General features: G+C 33.0%; 1 protein-coding gene across 1 annotated transcript; it reads left to right on the top strand.

The window, feature by feature from the left end:
* The first annotated feature begins 1,131 nt into the window (after positions 1-1,131).
* On the top strand, positions 1,132-14,813 carry LOC137924264 (uncharacterized). The gene is made up of 6 exons (XM_068767646.1): positions 1,132-1,266; positions 6,909-7,029; positions 8,311-8,517; positions 10,215-10,451; positions 12,863-13,149; positions 14,383-14,813. Exons 1-6 carry the CDS (start codon positions 1,227-1,229, stop codon positions 14,811-14,813), a joined length of 1,323 nt encoding a protein of 440 aa, XP_068623747.1. The 5' UTR covers positions 1,132-1,226.
* Positions 14,814-17,722: the final 2,909 nt, after the last annotated feature.

Genomic DNA, 17,722 nt, shown 5'->3' with positions numbered 1-17,722 from the left:
GGCGAATATTTATAAGCTTTTGTATTGATTTTAGTACTTTTTTTAGCGAATACTTATTTCAAAAAAATCTCTTAGCATATTTAGTTAATATTTACTTATATATAAAACAAAAGAAAGGTTCTAGAAAACTTTGAAATAATTTTATTAAACATTACAAAACATTTTTGTATAGTACCATTTAATGGAATGACAATAAACACAACGCCATCTATGAATTTATTTTTACACTAATTAGCCACAAATTAATTTATTTTTTCTAACATTATATACCGTTCGATGCCCGTGGCTTTACTCACACAATTATTATCATTGTTTTTCCACTACTTTATTTTATAATGTATTTTTTACAAATTAGATCCATGATTCTAGAATGTTTTATATATAAATTCAAATATTAGGGACAGTGCAAAAATTGATTTTTTTTTGCTTTGCTGTGGAGAAAGCTAGACTCATTTAAAGCCTTCTGAATCTTAGGTTGCTCTTATATTGAGGTTATATATTTGTTTTTTACAAAAAAAAACCCTATAGTTTGAATAATAGTACTTGTAATTATTTTCTTTCCTGTACGATATTAAATATATAGTCATTTAGATATTATAAAGTCTATAAATTATTTTACGATGTATATCAATATCTTTATCAGTTATTACAACAGCACGATTTTTATTTTAAAATAGATAATCTGTCTTATTCGTTTCATAATATTATATTACTTAAACACGTAATCACGTAATTTTTTATAAATGTAATAGACAATATTACAATTGAAAAATTATTGGTAAAATCAAAATTTAATATAACAAAATAGGTTTTAAATAACATATTTAATTTACAACATATATATGTATGTCGCAAAAACTAATTCTATTTAATTATTTATTCTATTTCTATTTTATTATTATTATTTCTTGTAAATAATAATAATAAAAGATTGTTATTTATCACCAAAAAACACACCTTTTCATAACATAATTTATTTATTTCTAATAAACTTTAGATTAAAATTGTTAATATAGAAGCAATTAAAAAAATATATTAACTATTTATCGTGACATAATGCGTAGATACATACATATTTATTCGCCTTTTATCATCCCACCAAAATGATTTAGATTCGGTTTTCTTTCCAGCGGTCATTTTATAATTAGATAGCAAGCGTGAATGTCGATGGAAGTGTCTTAGAAGAATCTAAAACAAAGTGTTACTTTTATTAATTCCGCATATAAATGAAAAATATAATGGAGCCTTCACAAAAAGGATTTGACGGTATGAATTTTCTACTATTTTATGTGACATAAACATAACAGTTTAGTTAATTTAGCTGTGGTAGCATAGCGGTAGAGGATTGAGACTTTCAATTGTAGGTCGCGGATTCAATTCGCGGGATACAAAATCTTGTGCAATTAATTCTTTATGCATTAATTAAATAGGATTTCCTCTGCTCACAAATAAGTTTCCAAAAGATGGCCAACAGCTTCCTCTGCGTACCTTAGTGCGACATTACAATCGCCAACTCGTCTGCCAAGCCTGGCGATTATGTTATATCCCCCTGTAGATATTTTTAGGGCCACCTATGCCTTAAACAACGAAAGATATATATGCTATTATTTAAAAATATAGTCACCAGGCTAATAATTTTAAGATAATTAGAAGACACGAGGCAATCGACGCCTAATTACATTCCTCTCTTATCGTCATACATTGTATTAGTACAAAGATAACATAATTCTCTCCGATATTTTTTTTTTCACTAAGTCACTATATCAATAATTTGTAATTTAAACGTAAATAATGTTATTAATTCAGATAAGTTATCAAAGAGCCTATACAATATCAATTTTGTTATGTTCATATTAGAAATAATTAACACGTTTCTATCTAGTTTTATATGTTTATAATAAAATCCGGTTTCACATTATAACTGGCTGTAGCTTGTTGTTTTAGCCAGTACGAAATCATTAGGAATTATAGCTATGAGACGTCTACCGTTATTTAGGCCTCTTTCATAGATTTCCAGGAAGATCAATAAGAGACGACGATCGTAAAAAGGTTGTCTATACACTTTATTGGTGAATGTCCCACGCTGCGTATCCTGGTCTGTAATGTGCAAAGATATAAGATCCAATGATAGTTCTGATATAAAAACCAATAAGATACCCTCCGGATGTGTATTATTTTGTCGATTTATTCTATTACCCAGTTGTGAGGCATTAATATTAGTGTTACAATCCCAAATGCTAAGATTTTTTTTTAAATAAGCAGAGCATCTTTTTCGGTAGCCTTTGCGCGACGCCCCAAGGAGTATCGTCTAAAGCAACATAAAATATTAGCAGCCTTCGGTTCTCTTATCTAAATTTCTTCCTTGCCTAGACTTTGATTATCTGTTAGCTCTATCATCTTAAACTCGATGTAGCTATATAACTTTAACCTTTAAACAAAAAACGTCTTCACATTAAATGTATGTTAAAATATTACATCGTTATAACATAACACCTTGTCTACAGATATTAAAACATAAGACATTTTGTCGTTACAGAAGCTATAACTATAGTTGTTGTATTGACTATTATTAACTATACTATAATTGTTGATATTATATCTATAATTATTATTAAGTAAAAAATTGTATATATATTTATATTAAAAATATAGAAAGTCAATGTTGCACTACTTGCAACAATTCACAAATTCCGCTGACTTCAGGGAGCAGAGCGTAAAAAGATCTTAGCATAGACCTCGTTTCATGTAACAAAACTTGACAGCTCCTTCGAGAGCTTATGCTCGGGTCGCAACTTTATTACCGGATTAAACTTAGCTCTTAGCTCTTTAAACTTAACCTTTAGACTTAACACTTAGCTCTTAATTTGCTTAGATGCTCTTTGTACCCTGGCGCAAAAACTTCCATCCTCTGCTCATACTAAATCTAACGGTGATAGTTTTATTCTCTTCTGAAACGGTTACGTCAAACGTTCGTAACGGTTACGTCTAGAAACGTTATTTCTAAGTTTAGTTCTTATACTTCAAATATTATTTTGATGTTTTTTTTATGATCAATGCAAAGACAATAAAAGCAAGCAATTAAATATTTGTCGTGATTTTGTAACATGAATAACGCACATAATATAATGCTTCATTTCGTACTCATGATCCATATTACAAAATTAAATAGAAAATTATTTAACACAAAAAATTTATGATAGAGGGCCGCTATTTCCAACCACCATACATTGTTATTATCATCAGCTGATCATCAGCTTGTCCTTACAATGAAGAAAGAAAAAAAACTCCCGAAATAAAGGATGAAATATGGTTTCTGTGAATGAAGTCTAAAATATATATATCGACTGTGAATTTTGTGTTTATGGGAATGAAGTATGAAATATATAGTATAAATATATCGACTGCAGCTCTAACATTTTAAAAGCAATGGCGTGCAGTGCATAAAAATCTTTCTTGCAGCATATTTTTATCTTGACTGCACTTGTCTTAATGGCTTTGCAGTGTTGCCGGAGAGTCAAGGCTCAGATGGCCCTTGTCTTAAACTCTGTTATACGTAGCGAAGCTATATAAGCAGCTTATATAGGAGAAATAAAAGAAAAACGTATAAACAAAGTACCTTGCAATGTTGTCTGGAATTTATTCTATAATATTCAATCGTGTGGACTTTGCAAAATTGTTTTTAGAATCTTTACCTGGCCTCGAGAAGATATAGTTTACTATGAGTATCGAACAATTGTATTTCTGGATTTATTGATTCAAAAGTACTTTCCATATAAGCCTATCATTAATTATATCTTTATAAAATTTCCAAAAAAATATTTTTTATCAAATTAGATTTACTATTATCTAGAATAATAGATAAATCAAAGTAGCTGATATAGCCCAGTGTATTAACAAGTTGGAGTAACAGTGGGCAGGTGATACATCTCCGCTGGTTCACTGAAGTTCTAGAGTGAAAAGCATGGACTGGCAAAGGCGACGTAGGGTGTCCTTCCACAAGGTGTACAGAGCAGGTTAGAATGCAAGCCAAAAATCGGTTTTATTAGGAATGGTAGGAAGAGTTCTATGTAACAGTGAATGTTCTATGATGATTTTAATGTAATCTATTACAGTCGATACTGCAGTTATTCTTACACTAACTTTAGACACAAAACTACACTGGGACCTTAATTTTTTTTTAGTACCGGACAAGCTCAATGCCGCAATATATGCAATTAAAAAAATCCGTCAATTGATATACACTGGTCTATGTCCCGTTATTGACGTTCGGCTTAGACAATTCAAACTAAAACTAGAGTCATTATCATCACATCAGCTAATAGACATCCGCTGCAAAGCACAGGCTTCACCCAAAAATCGCCACGATAACCGGTTTTTTCCGCTGCGACTTTCAGCGACTTCCTGCTAGTTTGAGTATGTCATCGATCTCCCTAATTGGAAGCTTACCCACTCGTAGACTACACGTCTATCGACTCAACCTTTCAGCCTCAATTAACCGTTGGTTGCACGAGCTGTGTGCACGCCCATTGTCACTTCATATGAGCAATTCTTCGAACTACGTCAAACTAAAACTAAACCACAGTTATAATTAACAAAAACTGCTGACATTGCTAACATTACGGGCAAATTTTTAATTTTATCCGCTCAGCTTATGTTACAACCGTAGGAAAATAAAAGCTAATATTATTAATATGATAAAATCTTGCTGCATTTACATTCGCTTTTGATCATATGCGTTAGCTAATTTATAATTAACATAAGAATTTTGTAAACATGAATATAAATTATTTAATATTATAAATTATTTTGTTCAAATGTGAGACGGCACGCTTGTAGTTTATGCGTTGCAGAAAAAAAAGTTTCAGAATTATTATTTCTTTCGTCATCTTCATGTATATACCAATAGTAACGATTTCGATTTACCCCAAAATTAATGTCAATACATCTAACACAACGTTTAACTTAAAGGCTATAGATTTTAGAGACACCATATAACCTATAAAAATTAAGTTTAAAAAACACTGAATACTTATGGTGTATGACATCTAAAATTATTAATTTTGTAATTGATGTCATAGCACCTCACTATAACTTTAACAATTGTTTAAAGTCTGGTACGTTTCCTAACCTTCTCAAACGTACTAAAACCTTATTCCAAATAACCCTTATTCCAAAAGCCAATTTCTTTACTACCATCGTTAAACAAATTTAAACATATATATTCAATTCGTTACTAGAATACTTCAACTCTAATAATATATTATTAAAAACTTAAATAATATGAAAATTAATATTTAATAAAAGGAAAATCTACTATTAGCGTAAGCGTTGTTTTATTACAATTTACATATCAAGCATGAAAGAAATCACATGATGCTGACAGTGTTTTGCGATCTTTCGAAGACATGGTTGCCGTCACGACATATTTGTATGTAAATTAATACACACTTCAGACTAGTAATTCTTCAAGCTACTTTGGTGACTGATTCTTCCAAGGGTTACCCTTTTTATGATTCCATCTATTAATGAACCTCAAAGCTAGCCCCCATTGAGCTTTCTTAAATTGCTCCCGTAAGCAACCACGTCTCATCTATTAGTCATCACCAGGAACGCATACTGGTCAAAGATCTTCGTCAACAGACACTGCAGGTTCATGCATAATGCATAATTGGTGCGGGGATGTCCGCTCACCGCACGAAAAAACGCGTGCATTGTACAAAAGCTAAGCACAACACTCTCCACCGTCCGAAACACAAACGGCGACCTCGTCCAAGTAAACAACAGAAAGTATCCTTCCTTAGATTGCCGAGTGGTCCACACTGCTCTCTTATCCTCACTCCACATTACACCAACTTCACCATACGAAGAAAAGAATTATAACATGAAAGACAGAAAAGAATAAAAGATAATAAGAAGAATGAAAGAAGATAATGGAAATAAAAAATAATGTGAAAAAATAAATTAAAGATAAAGTCCCTGTCCCACAACTAGATAGGGGTACGAGAGGCCCCCAATAGCGGGGGCCATAAAAAAAAAAAAAAAAAAAAAAACTTCACCATACACGACCAGGTAAACCTCGTCTTAGCTGCCTCAACCCCCATCGGAGTGTCAAATGTAGGTTCTTAAACATAAATGCTTTAGTTTTTAATATAGTTCACGAACCCTTCTCCTCCGAGAACTTACACCAGACAAATCTGTAAAAGCCTTTCGGCTAACAGCTATAATATCGTCAAAACAATAGAAAAACAGAATTGGTGTAAATTTAAAACATATAAATATGTAGCATGTATAATCATTGTATATATTACTTTAAAATGTATTTACAAATTTATAGAATTTTACAATAAATATCTACATCTACAAGGCTTGATTATAAACGTAAATGATTCAAAACTTGTTGAAAAACACATTATAAAAAAAAGTTTAATTTTTACCAATTTACATGTCAAACTAAATTCCAAATTTAATTTATTAAGATTGAAACAGAATTCATAATTCAATTATTTGTAATTAGTCTAGTAGCTGAATATTCATTAAAATGTGAATTTAGTTAATTGTCGTCGCCATGCGATAAGCAAATTTATTTCTGTACAAAGTCTTCTTCCAACCTGTAACATTATAAATCTATGGCGGATACATATTTCCAGCAACGGAAGATGATGAAGTAGTTTTAGCTTTTTTTCCTATAAAACGTGACAAGATAAATCGGTGATCACCTGATGTGATTCAGACTTTTTTATCATCATGTCAGCTGTAAGAAATCCACTGCAAAGCACGAGCCTGTCCTAAATATCGACACGATAACCTGTCATGCGCTGCTCGATTTCATCAATTTCCTACCTGCACCTTGACCTATATCCTCGTCCTACCTTGTCTGTATATAACGCTAAATGATTTTTTCATCTCAGCTGAAGACTTCGTGAATCAACTACTGGACCAGCAAGCCAGGGAGAGTCCGTCAGACGTGAATGAAGTTCGTGATCTCAATCCAGAGCTACCGAAATGGTACGACGAGGACAAGTTCAATCAGTAAGTTGATGTTTGAAAAAATACTTTGTTCTAAAAAATCTTTTATTGTTTTCTAATGCTTTGAAAAAAGTTTTCATAAAAAAAACGAAAATTGCCAATGAAATTGATAAGTTTCAGATATTATGACATTAGAAACATTCCACATTTGATAGTTCACGAGCATTTATATTGTCTTTTAACAGCTGCATTGGTCAGTATATATGTATTTCAATGGAATACACCAGTGCACGTATTTTTTTCTTTTTTCATTCGCGGGGGAAATAACAGTCCGTAATGATGTACAGGATGTATATTATACAGATTCTAATTACAATGACGACTGACCTAAAAATATCTACGACTCTTAGTCTATCATTTTCCGAATTCAAATCGGAATTCGAATTTGAATTCTATACTTGCAAAATTACAAAGTCTCCAAAGTATTGATGTCCGTAGAGGCCAGCAACTTCCCTTATTAACATTTATAAGCATGGTTGAAGTCTGCATAATAGCATCATCATAAGAGTCCACGTCGATTTTCAATCGGACTGCTTGATAGCAAACTAAATTAGCGTCTTCCGTCGACTGACTTCCTGCGCTGCGCTTTACGATTCGTGATCTCCTCATCAGAACTTTAAGGCCCCAGTACTGCGTCTGTACTGCGCCTGCGCACTACCAATTCAACATGCCAGTCCGTTGAGCTACTTTTGTTCTACGGATCTCCTTACATTATGAAACGGTGCTTAAAAGTGTTTTTTTTTTTTTATAAAATGTACATTCTTTATTTGTTCTTCCAACTCAAGTTCATCCTCTGCAAAGAAATCACCGACCGATAAAACGAACTATTGTCAACGCTTTTTCCAGTCCTGAAACAGTCGAAATAGTCTTTTTCGGGTATAATCTTCAAGGCCTTATTCGATTCGGTATTTATTTTCTCAATCGTGTCAAAATGGCGTCCCCGCATTGGCCTTTTGAGTTTGCTGAATAGTCACGTCGCACGGAGCCAAATTAAACGAATACAGTGGTCATAGAACAGTAGTTCAGGTTTTGACGCGTTTTTTCCCTAAATTGAGCGATTTTTGCACCAATTGAGATTTCATGCGTTTGAGACACAAAACATCCTTCAAATGATGTTCCAACTTATGACAAACAGAAGCACGGCAAATGTTATAGACAGTCCTAGTAACATAGGAAATAAAACCTTACCTGTTTTTCTAATGGCCTGAAGTTTTATATGATAAATTTCACCTTAATTTTTATCACAGTAGTATATTATATGCCTACATCTATGTTATATTTCAGAGCTCGTCGATTCTATTGGCACAACTCATACGGACTAACTCTCGCTATGCTGTTGGGTCTCGTGAACGTGCTGGCCGTGCCGTCGATCCTGAGGATCTTGGTTGGTGCCCGTCGCTCCAACGACGTATACCCCGCGTTCAAAAGATATTTATCAACATTCCTCCACTCTATCACATGGTTTGAACACGACCTGGAGCCTGGTAGCAAGTAAGACTTTATTTTTATTTTAAGTGCGCAGAAAACATATCTCGCGGAACAGTTCGCCACCGGGTCTTTAAGATTCTGGACTAGAGACCAAGACCGATAAGGTTATCAGACATCAGACCAGCAAGTGTCGTCGAAAGAAGCGGAGTGTAAGCGGCATCCAACCATTTTCTAATGGAAGTCTCTGGAAAAGAGTTATGTATATCCAGCTGTGGACTTTTTATGGTTGGAATGATAATAATGAGATTATGAGACAACTCGCTATTTATTTCTTTACTCTTCTTATGTACAATGTCCAATAGCGGACTTAATGTCTCATAGACATTTTATACCGGTCAATAGAGTGGTCCAAGGACGTGTGTAAAGATCGAAATAAAAAAGGTGAAATAGAATAAATGTAATATATATATATATATACTATATATCTATGAGGCATGCCTGTCTAGTAGGAAATGTCATACTGGTAAAATTATCATGAAGATAATATTCAAATAAATAAAAGTAAAATGTATGTTTGTAATATTAAAATAACAGCATTTCATGATATGCATATAAATATGTATGCGGTACATATACTAAAATGTTTTTTTTTTTATTTTTGTACATCTCTCCGTTTGTTCCGGCTAATCTCTGAAATGGCTGAACCGATTTTGACGAGACGTATACAGGTAGCTGATGTAATTAGGAGCAACTTAGGTTACTTTTGTTTTAAATAGATTCTTTAACAAAAAATAAAACTAAGCAATTATTTTGTTAAAATCCACGCGGACGAAGTCGGAAGCACTGCCAGTACATAATAAATATTATATTTATTGCATACACATAAATTAAAATCGAAATGTTTGTTGATTGAATTTTCAATTTTTAAATATCAAATAACGTGTTACTTCTTTGATTTTTTGTAAATTTGGCAAATGATTATTAGCTGCCAGTAATTTAAAACATATTTCGTACATATAATGATAATATTTTACACAAAAATCAAATAGAAACTCTTTAGGTCAATTTATTAAGAGCCACAAATAATTCTTTAAACAGCTGCATGTGACTCGCGAGCCACAGGCCGCCGCTTCTATAATATACATATGTACATACAGGCCCGAAAATTGTACCAGTATTTTATTTAAAAAGCGTGATGTTTCTGACATCACGAACACGATTGTAGTTCCAAAGAATGTTCGTAATTTGTAATCTTTATAATTTGAAATCCGAACGGTGATAAACGTACATTTAGGTTAGTTTTTAACAATCAGGTGATTACTAAATATGTATCATCATTATCATTTTAGTCTTTCGTTGCACCTGTATCCTGCGTCATCCGACAACCTCTGGGGCCTTGTCTCTTCCCCCTGTAGGTGGACGTCATACGCTAAGCTACCCAGTCCATGGTCTCCGCGTCAGAATCTTAAAGCACCAGCGACCTTCAGTTGTGAACACTGTGTCTTATCTACTGTCACTTCAACTTGTTAATTTGATAGGCTGTGACCTTATTTGTGATTCGATCTCGTTATAACCAACTTTGAGCCAATGAGGCTCAGATAATTTCACGTTTAATTTAAAAATAATTACTTAAAATCAAGGGTGAGACGTATGTCCACCAATGGACATCTCATAAAACGAAATTGTCGTCTTGTTTTATCTTACTTAATGATTTCTGTATAGAGAATAACCTTGAAGTTTAACCATTATATGTTTTACAGTTCCTGGGAGTCGATGTTGAAGGTCCGCAAGCGTCACATACTGATGACCAAGGCGGCGAAGTTGAAAGGTCAAGGTATAATAAATCAGAGAGACCTTGTGCTCACACAGTTTGGATTCGTCGGCCTGACGGTCCTGAAACCCGAGAAATTTGGTATACAGACCTTGGAGAAGACCGATTGGGAGGCCTATAATCAATTTTGGCGCGTTATCGGTTTTATGATTGGAATTGAGGACCGGTAATTATGATTATGTATTTTTACGAAGACCCATATCATTTACTTTCATCATCTTATGGTGATAAAAGTTGTTAGTCTGTCGATCAAGATGGACAGACGACCCTATTTAAATTGATGGAAGCCTCTGGACGCAGGTCGCTTCCGGTCGCCATCGGTTTTATAGTAAATCTATGGGGAAACCTATATCCAACAGGGGACATCTTATGACTGAAATGAAGATGATGAATAATTCTAAAGCATTACAGTGACAGTTGTCAGCATAAGGGTAGCTAACTTCTGTGGGTATGACCTATCGTTACCAAGTTTCGTTAAAGCGATGGTAAACAACTGGCAGTCACGGGGCGCTGGTATAACTTTCTGCGAAAAAGTGATGTTGCAAAAGGAGGTTGCGGAAAGAGAGAGAGAGAGAGAAAGAGTATCTGAGCTCCCCATCTGTAGTCGGAGACCTGGACGTCGGAGGTTATACCGCGCCCTTCTCCAACCCCCATTTAATGATCGAGGCGATGGATTCGGGGTGACCTGCTGCTAATATGTCCTAGCCCTACGATAACACACGAAATAAATCTCACGAATTTATGATGGGTAGGAGACTGCAGCTCTAATCTAAGGAGTTGAGGTACTAGGTCATTGGAAAGGTAGTATGCGAAAGCGTTCCCGTAGTTGTAACAAAAGTTGTTGAAGAAGACCGTGAGGTTTTAGCCGGTAGGAGTCCGTCATAACCCTTTCGTTACCCTCGCAGCAGACAGGTATCCCATGCAGGATTTCCCCACGAAAAAAAGGAGTTACTAATTTAATAGAGCTCAGAGAAAGAAATAATAAGTTTATCTTTATTCCTAATGCGTACTTTGAGCACGTTGTTATTTTTCCAATGTTCATAATTTTCAGAAAGACCAGTTTTCATGTTTAATAATAAAAATGATATTAATTGTAATATTATATTTAATGAGATTTTACACACGACATTTTCTTACACGAGTTTTAAAATCGGCAATGTTATAAAATCGTATTTGCCTACGATCATCAGTAGCAGTTAAGGATGTACCCGATTAGCGTTTGCGAGGAAGATGATGGTGAAAAGTGATCGAAGAAGGTGTATTCGCATGTGTACAAAACTTATTTACAATTTACATGACTCTAACACAAAGGGCAACGACCCCATCACGAATAGCGTCCTAATTCAAATCGGCGTTCGAATTTGAATTCGAACGCCCGAGAATTTTTTATCATAAAAGTATTTTTTTCCCCATATTTTGTTTGGGACAGGGACTTTATTTACAAATAATTTTTTTAGAGTTTTATCTTTATTCTACACTCACTTTCATTCTTCTCAATTTCTTTTATTCTTTCCTTTTATCCTTCACAATATCTTGCAATTTTTTTTGTTCTATCATTCCTTCTTGCTTTCATCGCCTTCCTTTCCTCATCTTTTTTACTCTTAGGTGGCTAGGTACAATTTTATTTCTAATCTTTATTTTATTATTACATTTTCTATCATTATCTTTTAATATCACAGGTTTGTTTAGATTAGACTTTTTAATACATTAGTCTTGTCTTACATTCTATTAAATCATAAAAGTATTGTAGCCGTAGTAGCCAACACGCAGCGTGAATGCTACAGATGGTATCATTGTCAATTAAGGTTTAAAAAAAACAAGAAAAGGAAGCAATCAAGATACTTATCTGTGAGATAAAATCATAATTGCACCTTTAATTATACACATGAATAGGTCAAAGGTTTTATTCAATATCACGAAAAAAGTCCCGTAACTTGAGATTTAAGCGGTTCACCGTTAATTCTTTACTTTATTGATTTTAATGTCGTGGCCCTTATTATGATAATTTCTTCTTTATTAGTGAGATTTCAAAGCTTAGAGCTGCACTATGAGCAGTATCATTGTCATCATAGTTTTATTTGTAGAATGTCTACGTCTGGATATAGGTCCCCCTGTTGATATCCAATAAGACCGTTTGGAAGCAGCCTGCATCCGAAGCCTTCTGACTTCCTTAACTAATACGTTTGTCCACCTGTGGACGTACGCTTGCAGGACCGTGGTTTTCACCGTTCGAACATAGCCGCCTCCATTGCAAAATCGAAAAATTTAATCAAAACTGTGATCTAAGAACGACGATAAGAAAAGAAAGACGATGCATGCAAGACGATTTGAATATGATAGAAAGATAGAAATTGTGAAGGATGAAAAGAGAAAGTGAGATAAAGAATAAAATTAAAAATACTTTTCCCGTGTTTTAACATACCCGCCCCAAACATGTCAGGGGAGAACGAGGAGTCCCACAAAATATGGAACATAATAAAAAATACCCTTCAAGGTTCATTGAGCGAATCTCAGCTTACAAATAAGGTTTGGAGTCCCATAATTGCTGCAAAATATATTTCTTAATTATATCTCCAGGTACAACATTTGTCGGGATACTGTCGAAGAAACTCGCGACGTGTGCCGCTTGGTTCTTCAACGCGTCTACACGCCATGCCTGAACGACACGCCTGAATACTTCGAATACATGGCCAGGATAATGCTGGAAGGTGTTTCTTCGGGCAACCCAACTGTCAATACACCCTCTTTACTTTACTGGACGAAATATTTAATAGAAGTTCCTGGATACGTGTGCACGGAACAGGAAAGGATCGAGTTTCAGAACTTGTTGAGGAAGAATTTGAACGGTCGGTCCGAGGAAGAAGGTATGTACTGGAGAGTCACATCGTACTTTTAATTATATTTATTATAGCGATTGTCTTACAATACGTGGCTTATGAACATATTATACATTGTCATTGTTTATATATGTGAAAGCTTTAAAGGATAGATATAGCTATAAAGGAAAATTATCATTCTGAAATGTGTTACATTAATTTATTTTTTCTAATTAAATGTGACAGTAATATAACTTTTGGCAATAAAAAGTCTGTAATGTCAAATACAGATTAATTAATTATATTAACATGTTATCCGATTTTTGGCTATTTCATTATATATTATCAATATGTTTATTTATTATTTCTGAAACCTATGATTTTTGGATAAAGTGTACCATACATTAATTGGCTGAAAATTAGCAATACATTAGGCCATTTAAACCTTTTACGTCTATAACCTTTCATCCTGTGTATGGAACGTTGACCCGAGTGATAAGTGGGTAGCGGACAATTTCAGAAAGTTTAGTAAAAAATAAAATAAAAAGACAATGATAAACCAAAAAAAAATTATACATATTTTTAAAATTATTTCCTTATAAAAGTAAAATAGATGTTTGCACATTTTAATGTTTTCTACTCTACATCGACTACAAACCTTTACTTTTTCATGTAACCGTGAGAAATATTTGTATAAACAACAGATAAAAAATATCATAATAAGCAATAATATAATAACAATAAGCAGTATAATAACTGCAACAGACTGATTTAAAAAAAGAACACTTTTTTCTTAACGTCGTTCTCAAAATTATAGTTTTAACATAAAATTCTATTCAATGAATATTGTATCACAAATAAAATACCGGAGTTAACCATTACCTTCTTACTCAATACGACCTGACGTCTATTTATAGGATACCTTATACAGAGAGTTGAAAGTTACTGCAAAAAAATTCCTTCCTATAGATTTATTACATATTTAGGTAGAGGCTGTGGTATTAAATTTGGGTGGAAAATATTTTAATACCAATCTCAAACGTTAAAAAACAGCCATTGTTACTGTATCGATATTTACGAAAATAATAAAATAATCTTTAAATACCCTTAATCCGACCCAGAACTTCCACCCTTACCACAGGTTGCCCTATTATATCTTATTAATTATTATATTTATTATAGATTGTAAATAATGTGATTTAATTTTTTTTAAATAACTGTTAGCTTAAAAACAAAGTAGTGAACTGTAAAAAAAATATTAACAAAATACAAATTCCACAGGCATTGACGCTTCGAGTATAATTTCGAAGCCAGGAGTAGAAGATCTGCCAGGACACAAACGCATCCTTTATCTACGCGACTACGATTCCTTTAAAACCATACCGGAGTACAGTCAGCTATCTCTTGCTTCTAAATTCAAGTTGCAGTTAAACAATCTCTTCTCTACATTTTATACGACGTACTTCGGACGGTGGTTCATGAACAACACTTTGAAGATAGTCGTCATACTAATGAGAACGTATCCCAAAGTTATTTTCTTTATGTTTAACGTAAAGATGTCGGTTAATTTTCTTTTCGACTTTCCCATTGACAACACCGGATTGAAGCCCAACTCAATTTTCACAGAACAATGTACAAAGATTCCGTGGTACAAAAAGATTCTTCATTTTGTCATTCAAAGGTTACAATATGGAAAATCATGCCATCTTTAAAATGAGAGAACTATTTATAAAAAACTTTTAGCGAACTCATTCTGTCCCAAGAGTCGGCAAAATTAACTCGCAAAAGAGCCAAATATAAGTATGACATATTGAAAATGAATAAAAACTTGTTTATGTAAATACATTTTTTAGAAATAATTTAAGATATGTTGACATTATCTAGCATGTCTTTGACAAATATGTAAAACCTTTTTCAGCGTTATTGTTAAGTGATGTATAGGTGATAGAAATTGACAGATGTTAATAAAGTAATAATTGTTTTGACAGCTGTCATTGTTGTCAACTATTCATTCTGTTACCTAAAAGCAAGCATGAGGATTGTTTCTGTTTAAACATTAAGAAAGGTCGATACTAGTCGTTGAAGCTAGCAAAAAAATTAAAATATATAACAGATACATTAAATAGATTTTGTTAATTTATTTAAACATTCATGCCATTCGTGCCATAATTATTTTTAATGAAAGTAAAAACTGCAAGTTTGGCAACTCGCTACAAACTTCGCGCCAATGACAGTTCGCAGTGAACTACATATTTATATTGTAGGGTTGCATATCATAGATTATAAAATTAAATTATTAATTTCACATTTCATAAAAAAAAATACGCTTACCACCAAATACGCTCTTACCACATATGTAACTATATATATTTTCTATTCTATTAAAAAAGAATATATAAAAATATCTTCAAATATGATTTTAAATACGCTTTTGAATCGTCGATTATTTTAACATAAGCAGTAAGTTACCGCCGGCTCTGAACGCTGATCTGTTGAGAAGAGTCGGCCAGAAACACAAAAGTAAGTTTTTTTTTTAAAATAACAATTTTAGATGTGTACGAGCCGAGTTCAATACATTTCTTTATTATCTATTTAATATTATTTATTGTACACGCTAGGATACAATTAAATAGTTTCATAATAATAAACAAAAAAGTAAGTCTTATCACACAAGGCAATTTCTTCCAGACAACTATACAACAATATGGAAACAATAAAAAATTACATGTATAAATAATGGGTAGTTAATGTGTACAAAACACCAACACACATATATATGTATATAGCATGTATATTTAAAATAAATAGGGTATTTATAATACGTCTAATAAATGTAATAAATTAATTAAAAAATAACTGATTTGGATCGCACTTGCCTCAGAGAGAATACATAAATAGAGAAATAAATAGAAATGAATTAACGGATAAAAAATCATAGCTCTAGTAAATAATTCTTAACTATTTTCCTAAACATAGATAGTGAGTTAGCACGTCTTATATTCAGCGGTAAATCATTCCACAATCGAACGACTGTGTGATATAAGATTTGGTCATAAACATATTTCGATTAACTAAAAACTCTCCAACGCCAAAATTATATTTACTTAACATTTTGCTTTTTATTTAAATTTACGTCGTTTAAGCGTACCAAATACTAAAAGTTAATATAAAAGCGATAATAGATATTATTATCAAATATCAAATACGACGTAATCAACGAATATTACCTTGAACTTTGAATATTCTAAGTCGTCGTTGATAAAACCAAATTATATTTATTTACTTTATTGGAGATAAATAGTAACAAAAGGCAGTAATAAAGTACAAACTTAGAAGCTTATAAATATAAAATTAGTAGCAATTGTTACCTTATAACTATCTCACTAAGAACATTTAATGATTTATAGTCAAACAATGACAAAACAAATAAAAACATTACTAAACAGGGATCAAAGATCCGGCGCATTCTGCATATCACACCGCAATAATTACGAGTCGCAGCAAGCCGTCACGTTCCAATGAGATTTAAATTGTATTGTGTGTACTCAATAATTTCGAACGAAATTGTCTTTTAATAGATACGAGAGAGCACGAGAATATATCAATATCACTAATATATGAATTGTGGAGGTCACACATTCTGTGGAAGAGTGCACGTTTACCGATATTTGTCTTAGCCGTTGATAAAAAAGAGGGATCTAGAACGCGTTTTTGCTGCAGGAATTCGAAAGTTTACCTCGGACAACAGTTCCGAATAGTTAACATTGCCACCACATTTTTTAAGTGTAGTGGCGTCCATTAGTGAACGTCGATCCATCAATGATAACATTCGGTATCTGTTTAAAAACATTTTATAAGAATCCCGGGGGCAATGAATTCGGTAGTTCAGAATACGAAGGAATTTATTTTGTACTCTTTCAATTTTATTTTCGTGGACTGCATACAGTGGATTCCAAACGGGGGATAGATACTCTAAGTGAGATCTTACTAGAGATTGATAAAGATAAATGAAAGTGTCTCTGCGCTTAAAGGATTTTGTTGTACGTGTAACAAAACCCAGTATACGGTAAGATTTATTAATAACTTCGTCAATGTGTCTGTCGAGAGTAAGTTTCGAGTTCAGATACAGCCCAAAATCCCGTATGGTGTTATCAGAAGCGAGATAGTTACCACCTGTGTGAAAATCAGCCGGTATTACATTAACCTTTCTAGTATAAGTTATGTGTTTACGTCCGTATTATAAAACTAATCACATCTCGAATAAATTTCTAGAGTAGAGAAGTCTTAGAGCGCTGCAGAAATCTTTAGAGAAGATGCTTTGCAGAGAGCATCTACGAGTATGGTATGAAATGACGACGTCGACGTATTAAGTAGAACAATTAGAATAATATTAAGAAAACAAATTTTTAATATACTAAAATATATCCTTAATATATTATATCGTTGTTCGCTTCCAGGGTATTTAAATAAATCATACTGAATGATTGATTATTATTGTTAAAGTTTTAAAGGGGTGAATTGATAGCTTATTTGTCAGCAATCCTATATCGAAAACCGTCAAAAGTTATATCGTATTGCGGTCAATAACTTCTGGCAGTAACATCTGCATGGACAGATAATA

This window comes from Battus philenor, unplaced genomic scaffold, assembly GCF_028537555.1.
Source record: "Battus philenor isolate CCGP_79_NKW_IND1 unplaced genomic scaffold, ilBatPhil1.0.hap1 SCAF_23, whole genome shotgun sequence".
Classification (NCBI taxonomy): Eukaryota; Metazoa; Arthropoda; class Insecta; order Lepidoptera; family Papilionidae; genus Battus; species Battus philenor.
Note: the sequence above shows the minus strand (reverse complement) of the source record. Positions and strands in the feature narration are given on the sequence as shown.